The sequence below is a fragment of the Rissa tridactyla genome, chromosome 18 (assembly GCF_028500815.1).
Source record: "Rissa tridactyla isolate bRisTri1 chromosome 18, bRisTri1.patW.cur.20221130, whole genome shotgun sequence".
Classification (NCBI taxonomy): Eukaryota; Metazoa; Chordata; class Aves; order Charadriiformes; family Laridae; genus Rissa; species Rissa tridactyla.
Window position 1 is genome coordinate 1,267,941 of NC_071483.1, and position 25,523 is coordinate 1,293,463.

At 46.3% G+C, this 25,523-nt stretch overlaps 1 protein-coding gene across 1 annotated transcript in view; it reads right to left on the minus strand.

Annotated features, from left to right (window-relative positions):
- Window positions 1-25,523, minus strand: part of CSMD2 (CUB and Sushi multiple domains 2) — a 293,220-nt gene that overhangs the window by 155,388 nt on the left and 112,309 nt on the right. The window contains exons 6-7 of the mRNA XM_054223614.1: window positions 9,367-9,479; window positions 2,579-2,656 (exon numbers count right to left, since the gene is read on the minus strand). Of these exons, the coding sequence (XP_054079589.1) occupies window positions 2,579-2,656; window positions 9,367-9,479 (191 nt within the window). The remainder of the gene's footprint in view (window positions 1-2,578; window positions 2,657-9,366; window positions 9,480-25,523) is intronic.

Sequence of the window (25,523 nt, forward strand, 5' to 3'; positions counted from 1 at the left end):
GCTCACGTGTCTAGCAACAGGCGCGTGGGAAAGGGGTACAGACTTGGGCTGGGAGGCCCTGCCACTGGAGAAAACCACTTCCAGCTGGAAGTTCATTACATGGGGAGCTCTGCACCCGTATTTCATAGCTTGTTGCTATCTCAGAACAGGTCAGAAGTACGCGCGTTCAAAAACATTTACAGACTTTCCGATTTTAAAGACCATCTACAAAGACCACGTTTGCAACGTGCCCTACTTAAACCAAGCACAGCTTCCTTCAGAGCTGTGCCAGAGCCCCCCGCCTGCTCCTCGGCCCCCCATCCTGGCTCCCGAGGACCGCAGGGACCACGCATACACGGTCGCGCCTCACCATCGGATGCAGAAAGCAGGCTGGCTGCAACCCTGAACACCTAGAAGCTGCCATACGCTCGGCTGAGACCTAAAAACCGGTCGAGACCTCCAACACGACTTTGTACTTGTACATTTAAAATAGATTTTGACAAATCTGAACATACACAGAACTCGCACTACTTCACACAGCCCCTTCCAATAATATCCAGCAGTGCATTTCAGGTATCCCTCATTCAAAGGCCAGAAAAGCAACTTTGATGCTGTTTTGTAGAAGCAAAGTACCGTGTTTTTCCCACTGTGTGACCTGGAACGTACACATTTACATACTGCATGCAGTAACAGAAATAATCTCCTTAATGCAATCTAAAATTTAAAACTATTTCTTACAACTTATTCTCCAGAGCTGTATTATTTTTCCACTAAAAACTGATTAAAGCAAGTTGTCCAAATAATTTTAGGGATGGTGAACAGCACGAGGCACTTCATTTCCATTTCAAACACACACATTTGACTGCAACCCAACACAATCAGCACCTCCCCCCAAAATTCCGTATTTTTTATATATTCTTTTTTTGAAATAGTACCAACAGCTGTTCTGTGACTACACGTCGCCTCCATTCAGACACATGAAATGTGCAGGCTTTAATCCGGCGAGGTGGGATCTGGCAGCTGAGCAGTGTCCCCCCAGCAAAGCAGAGATCCCCGGGAAGACCTGCAGGGAACCAGCACGTGGCTGCAAAATGCCTTCCGTGGCCACTGGCTCTTCAAGGGAGAATTTTAGGACAGGTACAAAGAGGACTAGGAAACACTGCTGGTAAGGAAGTCTTTGAAAATAGAGCATGGCATAGCTCCAGCTATTACCAAGAGACACAGAAATTTCTAAATTTCTGATATTTGAGCCAGATGAAGTTAGAGCAACACTACCAAACTTCTCAGATCTTTAATCAGCCTGTCCCACCTGTGTAATTATCTCCAATGCATATGCAGACTCATAAGGTCACAAAAGTTTGAGAGAAGGGGCACAGCTAGCCACGCGCATCAAAAAAGCAAGGGGAGAAAAAGAAGATAACATTTTGGGCTCCATTTTCTGAAAGTGAACCATTTTCTGGAGACATCTTCTCCTGAATCAGCTTTTCTGAAGTTGAAAATTTCCCGTAAGAGAAGTGTGACAGCAGAAGGCTGTGCAAGATAGAGGTTAATCTGGGTTTACAATCCAGACCTCGCTGAGAGCGGTGCACATGGAAGGAGCTGAAGGCACAAGGGTTGTGGCACGCACCACGCTGGTAACGGAAAGGAATTTGGGCCACAGCACTATCATCATCTATATTATTATGGCTTAATAGCTTTCAAGCTAAGCTGCCTTCCTAGGCTCTGTTTTGCCTTATCAAATATGACAAGATTAGCGCTACAGAAGATGCTGAATTGACAGCTTTGAAGACTGGAGCCTGCTCTCCATTGGGTGAGGACAGACTGGGCAGAGGCAACAAGAACTTCCTACACTTTTATCCTCAAAAGTGGAGCACGGCTGGGACAGAGCAGGATGCGCTGGAAAGGAAAGTTCAGTTGCTGTCTCTTACTCAGCCTCGGGCGCCTTTCCCTGCAGCCCCGGCAGGACAGTGCTGACGGCGGTCATTAGCAACGTTCGTTAGCAACAGGTACAACGGCTACGGGGAAGCGGCCTCGCACTCCCAGGAAGGAGAAATGGGAATCCTATATATTCTCAGTACCAGAGTATTTCTACATGGTAAACTGATGACTCCAAACCAGGCTAGCATTTATCACTCGGTGGAGACTCCCTTCCCCGCATCCCCCAATATCCAAGACAGCAGATACCCCACCCAAACACAAGTCACACGCAAAGAGAGAAAGAGAGCGACTGCTATTGCCTCCAGAGATTTTCTAATAGGCCTTTTTTGGCGTGGTTCCTTACATTAATTCCGTTCTCAAAATGGTTTAGTTTGACACTTTCCAGGCCAGAAGCAGTGAACCCCAGCTGCCACCGAGCAGGAGGCATACAGTATATATCAAACGCACACGCACCGGTCCCCTCCACTCCCACTGCAACGAGTTAGTATATGCTTGTGAATAGAGCACTGGAAGGAAGTGATGCAGTAATGCAGAGGGAAGAGAGGGAAAAGCATTAAAACTTTTAAGAGGGACGAAGCTTTAGAGATTACTGGAAAGTCAAATGAAATGTTCAAGGAGATCATTATACAAGGAGCATGTAAGGAGCAGCCAAAAAACTTACACACTGATGTCTTCTGGTTGTTGTCCTTGCTGGGCATGAGCTTCACCCCTCTGGACTTCAGTTCGATTTGCTTTTTGACTACAGAGAGAGATTTAAAACAAAGCAAAGACAAGGAAAAGATTCAGCTAAGCATTAGGGCTTATTCGAAAAGAAAATGAAGCAACAGGTTGTACGCCACCCCCACGGCAGGATACCCTGCATCTTTCCCTTACAGCTCCGACAACCCAGCCCCACGCCTCAAAACCACCAGGGCCCCCCCCTTCTCATTCACCGCGTTGGCTCCGGACTAGTGGTTTGGGGGACCCGCGCCAAGCTGACCCACTGCAATATAAAAACCAGGCACACAGCCCCCATCCACCTGGAACCAGGCCATTTTGCTTAACACACTAAAAATGGGAACCAGACAAAAGGGAAGCTCTAAGAAACTTCAAGGATCCCAAGAGTAAAACGCTGAGTTAGCTTCACCCAGTTTTCCTGATGCAGTTATTCCATGAATACGCGATCCAACAAAGCCATTCTCTGCTCCTAAGGGAATGCAGCACTCAAATGAACACCCCACAACCTACAAATTGTACACGATCTGCATAAATAGTAGACTCAAAAAGCAGTAAAATAGTGGAAAAACAGGGCCATATTAAAACCATATTATTGGCAAAGAGAATTACAAATGTACAGACCCACAGGCACACCAATTCTAAAAGCTGCGTGGTGAGCAGCAGAGCTGCTGTTGTCTCCATTCACCTCCTCGCCCCGAACCTCACCCAGAAGGTGAGAAAAGAAACGAGGGTGGCAGCAAGATTTCTATCCATCCGTCCATCGCCAAGAGAGCCCCATCCTTCTTCACAATATGGAAATTCCCTACGTAGCTCAGCAGCAATTTGCTTTTATTCTCTGGACTTGGCTGTTACCGAGTTTCTCTCTGCACAAGAGGGTTTTGCACAAAGCCTGCGCCGTCAAACCCATCTGGATTCCGGCAGAGAGACAACGGCTTCCTGCAACACACACACAGGTGTGTTGCACTAACACACAGCAGAATTTCTACTGGCATATTTTAAGTTAATGTGTTTAAATAACAACTTTACATCAGGAAGCACGATGTCCAAATCACTTTATAGGATCCTTTTTCTGATGAGCCAGTCCTTATCTATGGAGAAAAACAGTCTATCTTCCACTTCAAACTCTTCTTTTCTTGTTCTTTATCTTGTCATACTTTCATCCCTAAATTAGCACATTTCTAAGACAAAGTTGTCAAGAAAAATTACCAATATAGCTAACAAGTTTGGGTTTTTTTAATCATGATTTTCTGGCTTAAGAAAAAAAAAAAATAAATCTGTTATAACATCTGTTTGCAGGAGCTTCAGAGAGGGAGATGTCAAGCATTATTCCTTGAAGCTTACCTACGGTAGGCGCTAGCTTGGAGCTTTTTGTGCATCGTTTGGTTACAGCTTTTTCCCTTCTCTTTAAATAAAGCCGTTATAACTTCAAACTGAGGTCCACATTAGCTTAAAAAAATATTCATGAAGAAAAGCTTATGTTGTTCATGTCTTTGTTACCAGTAGTAGTATCTTTAATCTGTTGGGGGGTTTTTTTGCCTTATATTTTTGAGAGCAGAAAAATAATTAACCGTATGACACTTTCAAAGCAAATCTAATACACACCTCTTTCTTTTTTACTGTAATCCACCTGCAGACGCAGAAGGAGAAAAGCAGCACGTCTCGGAATGCCCACATTCCTCCAGGTCCCAGTATGAGAATTCGGGGATATTTGTCATCTGACCTCAAGGGTTTTAACAAACGCGCTGTATCAAGGGACCAAAGAAAGGATATGGGGCTACAGAAACTTAAAATTTCTGAGCAAGTCTGGAACCTATTTCTGCCTCAACTGGACCGGTGACAGCTTTAGGGCACAGACGAGAAATGGGATGGGGTAACGGGGTGTCTCCCACGCCCCCCTGCCTGTGCAGCCACCACTCCACGGCGAGTGGGAGGAGGTTACAGGGTCCCTCTTACAGACCTTTTTCCAGTCTGACAGAGGGGTCACGGCTACGACAACGTTCTGCGTAAAGCCCCCGGCACCCTCTCGCTCAGCGCTGTGGGAGCAGCATCAGCCCCGCGCCCACCAAAGGGCTCTTTCCAGGGGGAAGAGCGGAATTCCTGCTGCCTGGGGAGGCTGCCCCGCTCTCGCAGCCACCCTGTCCCCTCCTGCCCTGTCCCCTCCCGCACGGCGCTCGGCAGGCCCTGCTGGTGCTCCCTGGAGGCTCCATGCCCAGGGACGGCGCTGGGGCTGGGGGGGCTCCGGCTGCGGTGCGGCACTCACACCATCACCGGGGCGAAGCACCGAGGAGTCCCGTGCTGCTCACCCTCCATAACGCTGCAGCTAATGAGCCCCTGGCGCTTTCCAAGCAAGAACGGGGATAACCTCACAGTCGCAGCCAGTTTTTCCTCCCAGTCAATACGACACAGTCAAGCCCAACTCTCTCCGGCTAAATCTGAGCTATTGCAGGGTGTACGAGGGCTCATGACTTTGCAGGATCTAATTCATCGCTCTGTAAAGTGCTTTGGGGCACCACCGGTAAGAGCGCAGCTTTATAAAAATAATTTCCATTTTTATATTCTCCGCAACTCCCCTTGCAAGTTACTTTACACAATTACCAGGGAATGTTTCTCCTAGGCACACAGAGAAAAGCCCAGGTCTGTTGATCCCTGCATGAGAAAGTAAGCCTGCAGCCATAAAGGAGGAGCAAAACTCTCCAGTCGCCGGCAGACGCCCTGCCCTCGGTATCGACGCCGGCCCCGCGCAGGGGACCCCACGTCCCTGGCAGGGTCCGCGCGGCTCGTCAGGGCCGGCTGCCCGACCGCAGCAGCCCCCAGCGGTTTCCCAGGGCTGCTCAGCACCCCACAGCCCAGCGAAATTCAATAGGGACCGAGAGCTCACGGCTCCAACGCACCCGGGCCTCGCACGCAGCTGCACGTCTTTAGAAAGACACACTTAATAACAAAGGTCCCCCCACGTGCATTCCTGCCTTCCAGAACCCGGACAACAGACAGAGCCCTGCTCCACATTTGTGACTAATCCTAACGGAAAGCCGAACTCCAAAACACCCAACAGTAATGAAAACAAGCAGCAGAAACCAGACATTCATTACGAAGCACCAATCCTAAAATACAGAGACTAAACTGCATTACTCATGAAGTACACGCTCCCCTAATTGCATCGTGTCTCTTTCAACAATAATTGATAAAGAGAGATCACTATATACTCTCTTCTTAGTCCTTCATTTTGTTTGTGACATGGAGGCAAAATGATGGAAGTCAAGCTTTACAAATCACTTAATTTAGATTAGAACGAGTCAGAGTACAATATCACTTGCTTTTTTAAAAAATAAAGAACAACTCCCCTACTCCATGCCCTCAAAAATCTGGTATATAAAAACCTATTTTGCTTATAAATTTGAATGTGGAACAGTACCGCAAAGGACTGTGTCAGGATAATTGGATGAACAGAAAATTCCTCTGTTTTCTGGAGGGTTTTGCTGCTCACACGTATCTCATAGATCTAATGGAATACTCGGTGTCCTGTCAAATTTGAAAGATGACATTACAAAGCTTTTCCAGCAAGCAGCCAGGCTGGGGTGTTTCTTTAAACCGTCTCATGTTGCTCTAAATGAGAATTTAAAGAGACATTTATTTATTTTTAATTTGGAAAACAGCGTATCAGCAAAAATCTATTCCATGAACCTCTGTTCCCCTTGCTGGGGGAAGGCCATTAAGCACAGACTCGCCTGAATCCCTTTTCCTCCCGCTGGGGCATTTCAGCATCATCTGAGACGCTACGGCAGGTTGCTTACAGGGATTCTTACTCGAATTGGAGGTGAAAAGGAAGAGCCTCCCTCAAACACAACCATTTTGAAGCTCCTATATGGGTGCCCAGCACGCAGCGAAAGGAGGCCCTTGCCTCGTTCATGCCTTTGGAGCTCCTTAGGAACCAGCGCGGCCGCAAGCACCAGACTCGCCCCATCCCTGCCCCTGGCCCGGGAGACTCGCCAGCCTGCAGCCCAAAGCTGCGATTCCAGGCGGAGACTGGCAGATCCGTCAAAAATGAAGCATATGTACTTCTAGGTATATACATATCCTTAAAAGCCATTTCGTGGTGCAGTACGTGCCGTAGATAGCTCACCGGCCCGTTATTAAGGGCGCCAGGTCTGCCGGCGTCCCGCACCGCGCTACGGGCTGAAACTCGCCCATGTTTCTCCCTCTATGTGAGGGTGGAGGGAGAGAAGGGGACGGGAATGGGGCAGGGCGATCAACAAAAGAGGTGATTATGTGTGGGTAACAACCACACATAAAAGCAATTTGAGATCCAACCTATGCAATAAAATCTGTGGAGATGGATCTCACCAGCCAGAGCATTATTCAAATCTGTTCAGCTTCGTGCTAAGTTCAGCAGCTTTTCCATCACCTCTTTCGCAGACCTCACCACGATGCCGACAGAGGGGATGGCGGGGGATACCCGGCTTCTGGCCCCGGCGCTGTCACCTCTCCTAACACTCTTCTACCTTATTTTCTTACCACCTGCAGGTACATGGCATCTTTTTGGGAAACAAGGCAGAAGGAGTGGGAGGAAGATAAAGAGATTGATGCACCGATTTCTCTACAGTCCCTGCTATTTGATTTTACAGGGTGTGGGGAAAAAGGTATTTGCAAGAATGCAAGATTCACCTTACATAAAAGGGGAAAGAAAAGGGAAAAATATTTAAACTCTCCCTGGAAGGGAACGAGTTTACTGTAATTGACATACAGAAAACTTGTATAGGGGCTGATTATATCTAACCTTGCTTTTACATTCATGAAGAGATTTTCAAACTAGGGCACGGGTTAGAAAGAGCTGAAATGGAACGTAGAAAGAAGGTGTCCTCCTAAAACTCAGTATCAATGTCAAATAAGCTGCAAGGGAGATCACTTTCTTGTAGATCATCAGCAAAGCCAGATACTGCCTCGGAGAACACAGAGCGTTGATCAATGATGTATGTCCATGTCTTCAGAAAACGGGCAACAAGTTAGAGTCAACCTCTCCCTCTCTTGGCCACCCCTGGGTCTGCTCACAGCTCTGCTGCTGAAACACACGGCTTACCTGCTCTGCTTTGGAGGGCACTACAGGGACCATTTTGTATGTATTTATTTATTTATTTATCCTCACCACAGTACTTATGTTCAAACAAGGTTATCTTCCTCTGGAAAGGGTTCCGCTGAGTTTTTTGACATTGGATTGGCATCTATAATGTTCTACATACAGATTCCATTGGCTGCAAAAAATCTTGCCTTTATCCCTGGGGTTTTTTTTGCTTTGTTTCTTGTTTTAAGTATTGAAATCTTTCCTAATAGATGGGAAGAACCTGACAAACGCCACAAAACCCACCAAGTGTGTGAGGAATGAGCGTCAGGTTCCCGTTGCCAGCCGGACGGAGGCCCTGCCCAGTGCCATTTCAAGAGCACAGTTTTAAGTTCATCTTTTAAACCCTCAATACACAAAAGCACTGTTCATTATATCGAACAAAACAGCTTCTAAGGCGTGCACTAGATTAGAACCCCCTGACATTGACATTTATCTAATCAGAGGAAATTATAACATTAATCTTTACTTTTCTATTTAAGAAAAAAGGATGATTCAGACAGGTGTTTTAATAGAAAGCAGCAATCATGACTGCAAGGCAAATGTCATATCAGAAGCCATCAGCTGCATGCAGTCGTTTGTGTTATACAGGAAAAACAAAGGCTTTATTCTTATCATTTAAAGTAATTTATATGGTAAGGGAAAGCAATGAAAGTTAAATAACAATGGTGATTTATAAAGCAAAGCCCATGCTGAGGCCATGACAACATTGGTCAGGCTCAATAAACGGAGAACAAACAAACAGGGCAAGTTTGCAGATTTATCAAAGGAAACTCCTCTCCCCTTCACTTTGTTCCTCTCAGCCTAGGGCTACGGGACTTTTTCCTCCAAGTCCTGCTTCTTCCTCCTGAGGAAAGCTGCCGGACTGCACCGACACAAACCTCTGGAGGGTGGGCGAGGAACTGGACGTCATTCCTGCTCCTTCCCCGCTTCGTTCTCTCTCTCCCTGGCCCTGCCTCCAGAGCCGGCCGCCTGAGGCAACGCTACACCACGGCACCCAAAGTCCTTCCAAGTCCTCAGAGAGGACAGTGCAAACAGCTCCAAGGAATCCACCCAACCCCACCCCTTTTGGCGACCATCTGGTCCCAAGCAGGACTGCAGTCGGCCACAGTTGCCTACAAGCCTTAGGCCACGACAGGGTCTCTCCTCTGCTTCACTCCTGTGCCAAAGCATCTGCCTCAACAGCATCTTAAGATCCCAATCCTGGAGTCCATCCTTCTGGGGATGGCCGCTAAACACGGGACAGTTTACGCCTTGTTGGAAACGGCTCAGTGTAAAGACAGACGCAGTCCCTGTGGGTCTGCCCTTCGCCTGCTGGGTCCCTGTCTGTCTCGCCACATCCCACGCAGCGCGTTCCGCAGAACTGCGGGTGAAGGAACATCTGCTCCCACCAACACAGCACACACTGCAGACGGGTCTCCTGGCAGCTCACAAGGGTCTGTACTCCCAACAATGGCCCACAGTAGCTCTCCACACGGCAACGCTTGCATACCCAGCTGGAAAATTAACATTAACAGGATCAAGAAGGATCACGTAGGAAGTTAACTGTGTATTCCTAGAAAAAAGAAGTTTGGCTAAACACGCTCTGTGAGTGGTGAGACCGGGCAGTAGGCATTTACCTTGATACTGGGCGCTGAACCCCTTCTGCCTGTGGTTGCCGTCTGACGTGAAGTGAAGCCGCAGCCAGTTTTTACTGCTGATAACCGGGGCAGGCAAATTCATTCCAGTAAACCTGCAAGAAACCAACCAGTAACAGCCAAATGTTATTATGACTGTGAATTACACCCCAAATCCTTGTTCTTCCAGGCAATCCTCCTCCCACACGAATATAGGAAATCCTGAACGAGTACCGCATGCTCGAAGAAAGCGCCCCATACGCCCCATGGGTGTTTCCATGCATGCCCTCCTTCGCTTGTCTTACACATTTTTAATTCCAGGGGGTTCCATTCCTTCCTGCCAAGGACACGTAGGGATGAGCTGGGAACTCAGTGTCTGTGGGACCAGCCAAAGGACCAGCCCGGAGGCTCCAGGCTCCTGCACCACGAGAGCAAGGGGAAGGGACTTGCCCGCAGTAACGGAGCCTCCCAGCTCTGTCGCCTTCGGTGTTTTACTGCTGTCACACAGAAAGGACATAAAACCACCTCAGGGGACAGGCTACACCTAAGGTATGGCAAGATGAGCCTGACTCTTAAGCTCACCCAGTTCCTTTCTTCAGATTTGGTTAACCCTGCTAAAAAAAAAAAACCAAACCCAAACAGTATGTTTATTTTAACTGAGGAAGAGAGAAAGGATTGCAAGAATGATTTTCTTTTACTGGAAACAGCCAGCAAGCAGCAGTGATTTATGATCTGTCCCAACCTGGAGAAGATTACAGCCATCAAACATGAGGTGGAAAGCTCCACAGCCTATTAGTAGTCCTTCAGCAACTCTTCTCTTCATACCTCTTTATACTTTTTTTTTTTTTTTTTTAAAAAGTATTATGCTGTTTGCTTTATTAAACTCCAGATCATCATTCTTGGCTGAGCTGTCACATGCCAAGTCTTAGTCTGGAACAGTGTTTACCTAAGTCACAGCACCCTTGAACACAGGTATTCAATGGTAACATTAGCCATGGCAAGGAGAACAACACTACTGTGACAAAAGCTATTCTGGAAGCCTATTATTGTTAATGAAAGCCCATTTAATTTTTTAATTATAGACTGTCACTTAAAAATTACTGGCATTCCAATACCTATGCTTTTTTAGATGAAGGTAAGAGAATCCTGGAAATCTATTCCATTCAAAAGGACACTTCAGATTTTATTACTACACATTTCCACCAGCAGAACCAATAGCCTAGAAAATATTTCAAAAGTCCTTTACTCAACTAACACCTCCAAAGGTGAACTTTCCTTTCTCTAAGACAAACAGTCGGGAGCCAGGATGATACTTGGCAGCATATTTATTAATGGTAGATGCTCTGCAATGTAATCCTGCTCCACTTGTTAATGAAATAGCGGGGATGATTATGCTGCATAACTAATGCATCTCTGCCACCTACAGTACAGACCTTAAGCCTTGTACTATCTCGCGGCTGAATTCCGCCTGATTATGAAGCATGACTGAAAACATTCTTTACACTACAGAATTGTTTAAGATTGTTCTTGATCATTGATTATTTTCATCTCAATTTTGCAGATCCTTTTGAAATACAGGGTGCTATAAAAGAAGCATTCTATATGGCATTCCGCCATCCTGGGATAACTCAAAGACAGCTGAACCGATTTAATTTGAAACTTTTTCAAATAACTAAGTTCAAACAAACATATTTGGGGCTGAGATCAAAGATGGGATGCCTAAAACCAATTCTGAGAAAGTTACTGTGGCTGGTTGTTATGACAACATGTTTAAACTTAATACTCTTACCCCCAAAGGCTATTTTATTATTCATTCTGAATCAATAGTCAAGCTTCTCATAAGTAATCTTTCGGTATGCAGAGACAAATTTTACTTTCATAACTGTGGAGAGCCAAGTAATTCAATTGCCTGCTATAAGAACTAGAGAACAATAAAATTAACCTGCCTGAATGAGGCAGAATTTCACTCTCCTGTCCCCCCATCCCTTCCCCCCCAACACGTATATCCTTCTGGAGAGTGGATTCAGCAGCCTGCAGACGAGTTATCTACTTACACATATGCTTCGCTTTAGGTAGGTGAATAGTCCACTATTAACTTCCAAGGATCCCACATACAGATGTGCGAGAATTCTACCAGCTGAGTGAATTAACGCTTTCAAAATCAATTAGAAGAATTAATGGGTTGCACTTCTTGCTACCTTTGCAATAGCATAAATAATTACTGAAGGCAAAAGCAGGAGTAAAGAAAAATAATCAATCATAACTGCAGTGCTTTGCACCCACTTTGCACTGACATAAAGAAATACAGAAGATTTAGGGTGAAGGAAAACGGTTCCCTGAATTTCCTGCGTGGGAATTTTCAACTGCACCACGTGTCGTTTGCTTAAGACATTGACAGCTTTTTGAAAGGACTAAATCAGCCAAGAAATCACTATCAGGTCCTCATTTCCATAGACACCACTGCTCAAACTCTCAGCACGCAAAAAGACTGTATTCTCTAGGGCTCTAGTCTAACAGACTCCCTTTTTTTCCCTTTTATCTTCCTATCCCTTTTATTTCTGAAGTTAAGCAGCTCATTGCTAGTGTCAGGTTGTGGTATTTGGAACTATTTTAGATCCCAGGTCCTGCTGCTCATCAGCATCCAACTTGGGTTCTGCCCTGAAGCAACAGCTGAGACGCACCAACGATGGCGAAGAGGAAGATGCTGCTTTCCTTTTTCACGCCCCCCAGGCTAAACCAAAGCGCCCCAGCAGCGGAGCACCTCTGCTGAGCGTCAGCAATCCCAACGGAACCACCGGGACAAGCACATGGAAACACACCACGCAACGTGTGGAGGCGTGCTTTGGGGGTTTTGGGGTTTGAATCCAGTTAAATGGGAATTAGTTCATGACGATAAAGCATCAGGCCACCCTGCGCTACCAGAAGAAGAGTGTCCCGGTCCTCCAGTCCCACCACCTAGTCTGCAGGTGGACAACCGCAGGATGAAGAGTTCATTCCCACTGAAACGCAGCATATTGCCCAGCACCAGACTGGAGGGGTCGGGGGGCAGAAACGTTCTGATGGATAAGAAAAAAACCCATGGCTAGAGCTATGCATTTAATGGAAAACATCATGCCCACCTGCAGTTAACTACTAGCTTTTCACCATAAGGCTCCCACAGGTTTAAAATAATCATTAGGAAGCATTAATGGTTAATAGATAATGGAATATTTAATTACAGATAAACACAGTTGAACTGAAGCAGCTGCATGGTCTTTGAATGCAGGCGCCCTGGCTGCTGTTGATGAATCTCAAATGAAATGGGAAGGATGCTCAGCAGGCAAGAGTCAACAGCAATCAGGAACAGCAGAGAAACACCCCAAGTCTCCTGCAGGAGCTACCACCGACTCGTCCGCGCACGGGGCGAGCGCCAGGCAGCCCCAATTAGCACTGCCAAACCTGCCGCGGAGTGACAGCAGCCTCAGACAAAGTGGCAGACAATAAAGGCTGCGACAAGCTCTGGGAGAGGATGCTGACTGCGCTGTGACACACGGTACACAATGTTTGTACCGCCAGCTTCTCAAGGTCGCGTTATTTTTCTTTATAAGCCCAATGCTGCCTTGCTGTCTTCAAGAAAAAGGAGGAGCTACATTAGAGAGACTTAGAAACGCACAGAGCTAATTAAAAGAAGCCGAAACTCCTTTCCACGTTCCCCAGCATACTTTTGTACTACATTATGTGCTCTGAATTTTCAACACCTACTATTAGCCCAGTAAATGATTGCATTTCTAATAGTCCAGTGAGTCACGTAAATAAAAGCCCTTCTCTTTTGGACCTTTGCCACTGTATTTTTCAATATTCCAGGCTTTTCTTTTTTTTTTTTAAATAAGCCTATTAGCAATTTGTAAAACTTTTTAAACCTCTATATGTCCATTTCCCTCATCCTCCCCTTTCTCGCCACCAGCACCAGGAGATATGAATCACTCGATTAAATATTCAGCTTCCTGAGTATGGCAACTTGTTAACTGAAATCTAAGGCTTTGGAATGACTAAGTAGCAACGTAAGAACTGTTTTTAAAGTAAAATCAATGATCATTACTCACTGATGGGAATTCGGTACCCACTTTATGTTAAGCATCTTTTTAATCCTGGAGCCACTCGGAGAAAGGGATGAAGTGAGCTTCCACCCAAAACTTTCATTTCCACAGCTCTGCGCGTTAGAGCCTGGAGGTGACCCGAGAGGACGCTGCGGCCGGGAAGGCTGGGCTAGAAACAGGCTCTTCCCTGGGTCTCCCTGGCCCGGTGAGCCAGAGGTGCGGGAACAGCCTTTCTCTGAGAGTCATTTCACCCACGGCTTCAAGTTGAGTCCCACAGGGACCACAGTTTTGGACACTTTGGCTTGTGCTCTACCCATGAGACATCCTTGAAAGCAGAAGTTACCATTTCAACCACACTGAACCCTCTGCATGAGAAAGAACCTGTTAGATGACGCCTAACAGTTCAGGCCCTGTAAGATACTGAATAAATCTGATCAAGTTTCAAGCGTCTTCAAGACCAATGTCAAGCAACCAACACTCAGAAAATATAGGAACTCTCGTAATTGCTTGAAGAGCATTTAACAGCCTCAGAAAAACTCGATGATAGCGAGGATTTAAAAATATTTTTTTTTCTTGATGTCTAAGCCTGACTTATCTTCTGCAATTTAAGCTCATGCACAGCGGACAGAGAAGAGATTTGAGGTTTTCACATCGTGGCCCTTTGCGATCCAGAGACACCAAATCTCCATCTCCAGCCCCCGGCACGGGGAGCTTTGAGGGCAGCAGGCTCCTGGCTCCCCAGGGCCACCTCCACAGGTCAATAACTCCACGAGCAGAACAGCCTGTGGAAAACGCACCTCTTCAGCAACTGACTGCATCCCAAATGCTTTCCAATATTGTTTTTAACCAGAGCATTAAGGCATTTTTTTAAGTGAAATTGAAGGCTCCACATTTAACTCAGCTCCTCCAATTCCTTTATTGCATTATACAGAAAGGTTAATGGTATCAAAACTCCTCTTTTGAGCAAAAGCAGTGAAGTGTGGTTTTCTCAACTAAACTATTTTCTTTATTTCTTTTCTTGCTCTTGTATTTCACATTGGATTGAGGCATTAAATATTTATACCATTCACTCAGCCTTTCCTCCCGTGGCACAATTAGTATTACTGTACATGGATGGCACTGATTAATCTGCATTCATGCACCATTATCTGTTTACAATCCCAATTCCTGCTTTAATTTGGTTCCACGTGGAGAGAAAGAGAGGAGAAAAAAAATAAAATCAATAAAATGTCAGAAAGCGAGCTAGAAGCACTAGAATAGTGGAAGGAGATATCTGCAGACAGAAGATCCAATTTTAACCACCCTGAAATTTGATTAGCATGAATTTGACCACAGTACTTCTTAAAGAACCCAGATACAATGAGCAATTCATCGTGTGGATGTTATACAAACCGACTGCAGGAGAGCGTGGAGTCGAAGGTCACAACTAAAGGTAAGAACTCCTCCAGAAATTGCATTATGTCAAGTGCGTTACTTGGAGATAATGGATTTAAGCATGAACCTGAGGGTACGCATGTGCCCTGGTGCTGGCCCGGATCAGGATGCAGTCAGACACCAGCTTCAGTGAGCCCACACAGACAAAAGACAAAGGAACAACATTGGGGCTGCTTTTTTTTTTATTTTTTTTTTAAGACTATTCTTGTTTTAGTTTATCTTTTAATGCAGAGCAAGCTGAGCCACTGAGAGAGGAGGCTGCACTTCCAAGGTGACACCAACACCAGCTCAGGACAGGAACTTGCACTTTAAGCTTTTAAGATTCAGAAAAAATAACTTTTCCAAGAGGATATTTAATAACTGGCACCTCTGAGACCTTCCTGGGACTCTGACTCAGCAATGGCTTGTGACAGACAGGAGCAACACGCCACTGGTGGAGGGCTGAATTCAGTCTGACAGTCTCCATGTCCCCCCTCTCAAAAGTACGGGCAATCCCAAACCTCTGCATTCCACAGATCACTGGAATTAATGCCTCCGACTTTGAGATCCCGTCCAGGCAGGGCTGAGACACCCCCTGAGGAAGGGCAGCCGTCAGAGAAGGGACCCTGGGAGCTGCCAGCCTGCGTGCGGCAAACACCGCAAACCCTCCAGCGTACGTACGCTCAGCGCAGACACACAGCCCTCGCCCTCGGCTGACCGCAAATTCAGCAGCAACTCTGCAGTGTTTCCCCTTGCACAAGGGCTACCTTGAATTTCAACGCGTTGCATTTTCCAACAGCCTCGTAAATTTAGAATAAAGACTTTAACAGACTTTTACAGCAACTCGTCTTGGTTAGCGTCTGCCAGGGGACCACGAATCCCCGATCTGTACGGGCACGTCCAGGCCCGAGCACTCGCAGGAAAGCGGCAGCATTGCCGCGCTCTTCGCCTTCACCCGAAGGCCCTGCAGGATCAGCCTTTCGCTCCGTGCTCCTACAACCCCGTGCACCAGGCGTCGCAGCTCCCAGCAGCAGAGTACAAGGCCACTCTTCCTTTCATCTCTCTTTTCACATCCCCGTGGCACACGAATGCCTGACTACGAACCTGCCCATAATCAATAGATCAGCCACGCTGCGACAGACACTGCGTCCTCCTCGAGTCTCTAACAGTAACGTTTAGGGTGACCCTCTCTGATATTCACCTTCTCAGAGCACACCTTCACCTTTCCCTGCAGTGGCTGTAGTTAAGACTAACCCAAAAAGGGCAGAGGGAGCACGTCAGCCGATGTGGCCGTCTGCAAGGAGGCGTCGGGGAGGTTTCAGCAGCGTTTCCACAGCAGGATGAAGCAGTCACAGAAAACTTCACGCTATCTGACTGTCACGGTCAACAGGAGATCGAAGAAGAAGGGCGTGCACTCCTGGAGCCTTTGGAGAACAAGACCAAAACGTACACAAACTGCTTCAACTTGGGGCTGTAGATGCTCGGCGTAACCAAGATGGTCCCGGGCACAGAACTGCCCCCAGCCCAGGCCCTGGCACCCCCAGCGCCGCTGTCAGCTCTGCCACATCAGCCTTGACAGAGACTTCCATTTCCTCGCAGTCTTTATTATGCTGAAACATCCTGACTATTCAGAGATTAATTTTCCTTTCAGTACAACTAGGGGACATATTGCAGAAGCTCTTCATATCTCTGTGTATTATTATTCACTTCACCTGTATTTTTAACTTTTCATCCAAACCTCTATTGAAATTATCATGAGAGCTGTACCATTAATTCCGAACATCTTATTTCGGCGTGTCTGCTCTCTTAAACAAAGTATACTTAAGCACCTCTAGACCTCATTTTTTGGTCACAAGAGACATCCCATCACAATGGACTTTTACAAGGAAAATGAATAATTAGATCAATTTATTGTTCCTCGCTCAGCGCTGTGGGGATGGGAAGAACACACAGTCTGTTGCAGAAGCACAGTTACAAAAACCCGAAAGATGTTCAGAAAATGCCGTCGGAGATCAGCTTCCACGGCACCCCAGTCCTTCGCAAGTGTGGGGCTGTTGGCACGTACATCCCTAGGGACTCCTGAGTACGGAGCACCCTGTAAAAACCCCAAAACAGTCTGTAAACATCATTGTTTACAGACTTGTAAACAAATGAACCGCTTGGACCAGTCAGGCTCGTGTCTTGTCATTAAATGAAGTACTTATCACCTTCAAGGCTTCAAAGTCCGTTCTACTACCAGCACGTTTTTCAGACCCATGTGGGGCTCACGGGCCACCTTAACCCCAGGGGCACATTTAAACCAGTTGTTTTCTGCAAGAGAGGCAAAACGCTCCTCCAGGGGTGGGTCACCGTCAAAAGCTCTTGAGGAAAAGGGCTCCTCCTCCTGCACGATACACATGTCCGTGACCAGAATGGTTCTGCCTACAGGTGGATCTGGTGGGCTTCTTGCGAATGGGAAGAGAAAAACCCAACTGTGATGGTGGGTACTGAAAGAGGAGACCACTCTGCTGAAACGCGTGTGTTTTATTACATGGAAGTACTTACCATAATACTTTTACCATGGAAATAGCATTTGTCTCCAGTCATACCCAAGAAAAAAGGTAACAAACACGATTATATTTATTCTATTCAGGAGAAAACAAACACTAATTCAACACAACAGAAGACTAGCTAATGCAATTGAAGCTTACTAATGCTGCATTGCAAATCCCCCAAAGAAATCTGCTACAGCTTTATTACAATTTCCTCCAAACCCTTTCTGCCTTACTATCAGTGCTACAGAGATGGCTTGTTCTCAGCGCAGGCAGAGTGAGATGTGCTGATAACAAGAGACGGTATTTATTACTAGATAAATAACAACCATTTCCATCACTGCATGCACAGATATACTCACGTCTTTCTCAGCCTAACTATGCACTTAAGTTCCATTAAACTTGGACTCTTTATTGACAGATAGGCTGGAAAGCCAGGGCGCACGATTTCACAACATTCAGCCCCCAAGAACTCCGCAGGCTGAGACCAAGAAGTTGAAAGACGATTTGAATCTCAGCCTCCCGCTTTGCCAGCGGCGCACCAGCCGCAGAAGTTGCGTCCTTTGGGAACCGATGCACGACCAGGTCACCTCACCTTTCTCCTGAAGTACACAAAACCCACTGAACTGACACTTCCACCGCCTAACTTTACAATGTCACGTTAATAATGGAAGACACTAAGCTTAAGTGACAGCTGGAGTTTAGACTGAAGCTCAACCACACTCGGACCAGACAGAAGTTCGTGACCGTCCTATTTTCTCCTATGGGCTCTGCCTTTACAGCCTGGCACTGCTTACGGCATGTTCTCCTCGCAGGTACGCTTCCGTTAAGTATTAGTGAGGCATTCGAGAAGGAAAAAGGGACATACCCAAGCCTGGCCCGATAACCTTTCAAGCTCCTGAAGAAACAATTCTTTAGAGAAGAGGTGGAATGGAGGCCGTCACAGGCAAAGCACAGTGCCCTCTCTGAAGTCCCAAAGGATGCTTACAGGGTTTATCACTATATCCAGGATTTTAGCCACGAGACACCTGTAAGACACTACAGCGAGTCAGGTGTCATTGGCTGTCACCAAACCAGCCCATGTGCCATCTCTAAAGACTACTTTCCTGTCTTCTTTTTTTTCATTTTTGTAGTTTCTACAGTGTAGCAAAAAGTCACACAAACTAGGAAAAAAACAAGATTTGGAAACTGAAGCTTGGATTACTGACAGTTCCATGAAGGCATGCTAAAATTACAGCAGTCATGGCTGTAGAAATTACAACAAAATGCAAAGCAGCCTCAGGAGGAAGAAAGTAACTGGAAGTTGCAAATTCTCTTAGCCAAAGGCTTATTTTCTATCTTCACATTTAGCACAGCGGTACATGAATGTGACCAGAGTTTCTACGTAAGACCACAGCTTAACGCTGGTAAGAAATAACGGCACACAAAAGCACCAAATGCTGAAGTGCATCCTTACAGGCACAGTACGTCTGCCTCTCTTTTAAAGATGAGGGGAACCGATGGGCTGTGTAACAGGGTGAGGGGTACAGTCCCCTGAGGAAGGTGTAAGCCAGGTCTAATGGCTGCTGCCTGCAGGCAAAGTCTGAACTCATCAAGTGATGGATGGCCCCTGGGAGCCCCCGCGTCCGCAGCAGCTCCATCCCCGATCGTTTCCACCAGCTCCTCCACACTGGGACACTGACGGATGACAGCAGCCCCGTACAGCTTAGGGAACCCTATGTCCTGTTCCCCCTCCTCATCAGCTCAGGAGAGGCTGAAGGTTTTATTTATTTTTATTTCATTTTGATCATTTTGAAGTGTACGTGAACCTGGGACGATGGCAGCACCCCTCCTTGCCAGAAGTTACAGCCTACGTAGATGGCTGACACGGTGCTCAGCTCTCACTGCATGGCGTGTTCTTGGCCATTGCTTCAACCAGGAAAAAGTGCTGCCTTGTCACAGAATGCATAAATGGAACTGGATCCACCAATTCTTAGATAAAACAACTACATTTCCCATCTTTTTAGCAGACAGAACAATTTTGAAGCATCACGGTCAAGACCGTTTTACTTTTTAACTTCCAACTGCAGTGGGCTGACAGCAAGACTAGAATTCCGGTTGGAAAGGGCTTAATGGAGCCATCTGCTTATTTACTCTAGATATTAATTTAGCATGAAGGCCAAAATTGAAGAAAAGCTTTAAGCCAAATCCACAGAAGCCACTTTGTCCCTAAACTCCAGCCTCAAACCTGCTCTACATTCTTGAAGCAAGGGCCTCCTTGTGTCCTCTCCACAGAGAGCCAAGTGCAGCCGCACCCCGAAACACGGCACAGCTCAGCCTTTTCAGGGTTCAGTGTCGCCACCCACCACCGGCCAAGTGCCCGCAAGTCACGAGCTAATGCCACACCATGGATTCTTGCTCAAAGTCCAACCTCACCACCTCTTTTGTGGTAATACCTTGAGCTGGGAAGTAATTTGAACAAACGATACATTTTAAGGCAGTATTTCCATCCACTTGAGCAGGGTTTTGACCAGACTGTACATGTATGTTGCAAGCGTGTTTTACAAGAGACAAAAATGAGGCTTTATCACAGCTCACGCAGAGCTGGCCAAGAACACGCCGGACTCTGCTCCATCATGTACATCAGCTGCATCTCCTGGTTTTGAATAGCAGACCAAAACCTGTCCCTCGTCGGCACCAGAGGATCACCCACCAAGGCTAGAAAGTAGGGACAGCATCCTCAGCCTCCTTCAAAGGCACACACAACCCTTTCCTCTCTTGAACGTCTCTTTGACAGTGATGCACCATGGTCATTTAGCAGCATTCCTCCATTGCTTAAAAATTACCATGACAGGTATGGAATAGTTTAACGTTCTAACCTTCAGCTACTACCAAGAGAAAGTAGTTTCCCTTCCTCCTTGGCATAGCCACGCATGTTTATATAGCGACTGTGTCTGCCTTCATCATCTTTTACATTCATCTCCATGGCAATTTTCTTTTCCAGACCTTGTTAGCTGCCTTTCTGGGAATTTATTTCCATTCTTGTATGTATTCAAAACTGGCATTCCCCTCCACATGTGACAGCTGCTGGAAAATTATATATATCCCATTAGCAAACAATACAACAATGTCTGAAAAAATCTGTCCGTAAAGCTTGAAGAGATTTGCTGGAAATCAGGAATTATTTTTTTTCTTTTTTTTATATTGAACTCTCCAATTTCTGAATACGGGTAGATTCTACGTATAAAGGCAAAAGTTTGGTCTGAAAATTTTTCTTTGTAAAGGGTACTTTGGGAGAGGGACGAGGTAGGCTCCAGGACATCTGCAAAGAAGCTGCTCCATTTTGTCATATTGCCGCATCCCTCCTCCCAAACCCCGGCATGTTTGCTCAACGTTTCACTCAGAAAGGGCAATCAGAACTCTTTCCATTAAGGAAAAAAGCTGCTTCCACTCCCTCTTTCCTAAGCATGCTCTTGTGCCAGAAGTATCGGGGCAAGAGAGGAAGAAATTCCCCCCGGGAATCCCCTCCAGCACCATCCGACAGCCGCGGGGGTCGGTCAGGACCCAAACTCCCTTCTGACAACGACCACCGCAGCGCTCGCAACCCGAACTCCACGTCTCCTTTCTAATAGCGGCACTGAAGGGTTGTCCTTAGACATTAGCTCCTGGAATAGCTTAGTCAATCACAAAAATTGCTTCTGTGCTAAACTTAAGCTGCCAAAACTTAAGCTTTAGAAATAATTAACTCTGTAACTGACACTTGCAAGCGCCCGTGCTCAGATAGGAAATTACACAAAAATACCTTCCTCTGAATACTAGCATGACAAAAACTCAGAATAACGACGACCTTGAAACTAGGCAGTACAAGGAGGCCAAACGACAGCAGGTCCATCAGCAGTAACCAATATTTCAGAGCTCAATCTTACACCTTCAACACAAAGTGCATGGCAGGCGTGTTACAAGATGGTGCTGTTCTGGCACCCCAGCTAACAGACGTACAAGAGCAACTCTGCTGTAAAAGACGGAATGGAGATGCGCTTGCTTTGCTGCATACTTAAGGCAGGAAGAGAACATCCAGAGAGGACTGTGTGGTGTGATGATTTTGTGACCTTTCCTGTCTTAAGTCTGGAATGGATAAAGATATTCCGCACTGCAGCCAAATTTAAACCATTGGAGCTGGAAAAGATGTCAGTATCTTCATCTTCCTCCCACTGAGCTCACTGCACCTTCCTCAGGACACCAGCGCGGGCACTCGACTCTGCCATTCCCCCATCTCCCACCCCCATCATGGAGAAACTCCGGTATCGGGAGATGGACAGAGCTGACCAAGGACACACCTGGACTGTCCCAAGTCCCCCACACAAACCATTTATTTGTCTTCAAAGCAAGGGCTTATCTGTTTAGTCTTTAACAGAAATAAAAACTTAACTCAGCCAAGCACCGTATCATGAGCCGTCACTGACCACAAGAACGACAGGTTGCCCTCTCCGGGGTCAGATCTCTGCGTTTCACGCTCCGCTCCGTACGGTCCCCGGGACCGGAGAGAAGACGCTGTCACAGCTAGGCAGGGCTCTGGCTTACAGGGCCAGGGCTCACTCAGCTTGTCAGCCACAAGCTCCCTGCAAAAACATGGCCAGTCACTTAATTTGAAAACTTAACGGAAAAACACCTCGGCAGCAGCGTATCGTTGTCAGGAGAAGTACACGCGATGCTTTATCTACACAACTGCGAGAAGAGCACACACAGCGATGGCAAGAGCCACGGTCAAGGTGTGTGAACGCAGCTACATCTACGTGTAGGCGTGGACACGGCATCAGTATCGTCCCCACGCTGAAGGCAGCACATTCCAACAAGTCCCCTTTGTCTTATGGGAACGCCTTTTGCACCTTCCTATTAAGAGCGAAAACGCCTCTGTCTCCAGTATAAACCATTAATATTTTATGCCTGCAAGGCGGCTGCAGGGGGGCAGCGGGAGAAAAAAAAAATAAAATTACATTACTCTCCAAGGTCATTCAAGCAGACTCAGTAAATGAGGCCTCCCCGAAGATTCATAAAACTGAAATACCCATGTCCTGTATATTAAAACTTCAGAAAAAGAGAGAGAGATCAAATATTATTAAAGCTCTGAGTGAGAGCTATAAAAGGCAGGAAATCCAATGTTAAGTCAAACACTGGATCAAATTCAAAAGGAGCAGAATGGAGGAGAAAAAAAGATACAGATAAGGATTGTTTCCACCTGCAAACATGTTTACCTTATTAATTTCTGATACTCCTATCCTCTGATCAAGGTGCTTGGGACTGGGCAAAAATTAAACAAAAGCTAGGCACGGTTCCCAGAAAAAACAGCCTGGGAGCACTATATCTTCCACAGACAGCCCATCAGTAAATCTCTCTATTTTACACAGAAGGGGTCAGTGTATAATTATCTACGGTACCGAGAGGGGAAGCGGCCAAGGTGACACAAGAGGCCGATGGCCCAGAGCCCAGGTCCCCAAGCCCTGATCTGCTGCTCTTTTCCCACGCACAATCTGCTTAAAAGTCTAGACGTGCCTGGGGTAAGACCTTGCTCTGGAAAAGTCATGTATGCACACACCCATTTATTTGTTCTCGTGTTTCCTGGATTTTATATAGTATATAAAAGATTTCTGTCCCAAATTTCTTCTAGGTCCAGAACTGTATTTACCCAGAGACCAGGGGCTGGAGAATAGACCAATTCAGCACATTAATTCCCCACGTTTCAGCAGCTCCTCACAATTTACAAACGCCATCAACCGCATCAGCCCTTTCCAGGCACCTGTGACCCATCTCAACCCTAGCCAGCATCAGGCACGAAGGTGTCCCTCAGCCCAGCTCCCCTCGGCTTCCTCCTCCCTTCTCCAAAGTACGTCAGTCCCATCCTCACAAAAAGCAAGCCCTCCCCAGCCCTCTTCCTCCTCTTCAGAAGGGCAGCACTGCTGTTGCTTGGTCATGCTAATAAATAAAAGACGGGCAACAAAAAGGTTATCTGTGGAACCACGGAGAGGAATTGTTAGGAGGGAGCACAGGTTCAGTAACGATGATGTTGAAGGAGCAGTCGTTTGTGCAGAGTGGGCCCCCTGGTAATTTCGACAGTGACTCCAGTAGTATAATATATAGAGTTATTGCCGGGAAACCTCTCATAATGAAGCAGATCCTTAACTTGGTTTGACATTGTCATTTTACACCACACTATTTAACGCGAGACCTGCGAAGTAATAAATACTTATTTTGCCAGGATATCAAAGCCCTGTGAGAGGTGCCAGCGACCAGCTAAAGCAACACTTTGTTAAGTCAGATTGTCATTTTTGCACTGAATTCCACACTGTCCTCATTGACTCTTCAGAAAGAAGAGGAGTTACCCGCTTAAACCTTACCGGAAGGTTGGAGATTGCGTTCACTGATAAACTAATGCTTGAGCTTTATTGTAATCCAGCAGCAGAGACGAGAAAGCCCCTTCAGCAACATTCAGTCAATGAAGCTATGGAAGAAATAAGACTTGTTTTCCCCCTTTGCTCACTAGCGCTTTCCTTCAAGCCAACATTAATGACTTCAGCTCCTCCTGTCAGGAGAGACATTTTGAAAAGGTGCTTGCAATATCATGTATATTTACTTAGCAAGCAACTGAATAATTGGAGCAGAAAAGCATAAAACAAGCCTGTCCCTATCCTTTTTGGTGAATTATTAAAAAAAAAAATCCATTTTCAAGGGGCTAGTGTAACAAAATAGTTTGTTGTTGAGAGAATTCCTAGCATTTGACTCAAGTCAATAAATTATTGTTTCTGAGGATCAAGTGGCACGTTCTCATCAGCACAGCGAGGGCTCCTGTGCCTATCTTAACACGCCGGCACATCCTATAACTCAGTAGCAACTACTGCAGAGATTCCCTTGCTGAAAGCTTTCAAAAAAGGCAAACAAACTCATTTTAGATTCCACCTGCCACTGTACTCCCATCTTCAGTCGGGAGGATATTTACAGTTCGGTTAATCAAGTTATCAGCGATGCTCGCTGCCTCCTTAGACAGGAGCCCACACCTCCCTGGCTGACGCGCTCCAGCCGCAGCAAGGAAGGACCGAATGAGCCATGGAACCGATTTGTCCTTCAGAAACCCCCACACAGGGGTCTCTGTTTCCAGTGGGCACCTGCCGACTTTACTTTGTCTTCACCAGCGCTACTGATGAACTGGGGCTTTTGTACTCAGGACTTGCCAACCTACAGTCTTCACATGCAACACTTTCATCTTAAGAAAGATCAAAGCTTTTCTACTGCATCGTTCCTGCCAAAGGCATAACGGAATTAGCTTAATCAAGAGGAAGAAAGGTCTGGATGTTATTGTTGCAGTATTAATCACCCCCAAGTACTCAAAACCATGAGCAGGTTTTGAAGAAAAAAGGTCTTGATGGACTTGGGAGAACACCCACGCCCAGACTGCTGCTGGTATGATTTTATCATGCAAACCATAGCACTGTAAACCAATCTCAGCCCTTGAAAATTTAATGTTTGCAGAAGTCATTTTACTTGTTGAATCAGCTGCACTTAAGAAAACATTGCAAAATTATCATAACAATCTCCATTATGGGAACAATTCCTATTACAAGCTAGGCAGTCCATCAGGACGGACCCCAGGGCTACCGGCAGCAGCAATCCCAGCGACAAACCTGCCATGTCCCCAAAGAACTTACATCTTCCACAGCCAAAACAAGAAGAGTAAGAAGAGAATTAGCCAAGGTCACGCAAACGCATTACGGCAAGCTATGTAGCAGGAATAAGGCCAATACATTTTCCAAGCCACGTAATGTACAGAATACAGAGTACAGCTATGCAACAGACCTGCGAAAAGCATCTGATGTTTAGAAAATACTTTGCTCAGTCAGAAGTTTGGAGGGAGAAGGATTTGTTCATTTAGGCTGTTTCATGCTGTCTGCCTAATATCAATGGATTTTGCTTATGTCTGTTCTAGAGTTGGACAGAGAAAGTAACAGAGATTTAATTGGCATGAATCCCACGGCAGCCTCTGCCAGGAACAGCTGCTCTCTGTCTGGGAGAAAAGCCATTCTTTTTCCCAGAGTCCTACAGTATCAGGACATAAAAGACTCAAAAAAACTGTGCGGTGCATTTCTTACCTTACAGACCGTCTCAGGACTTA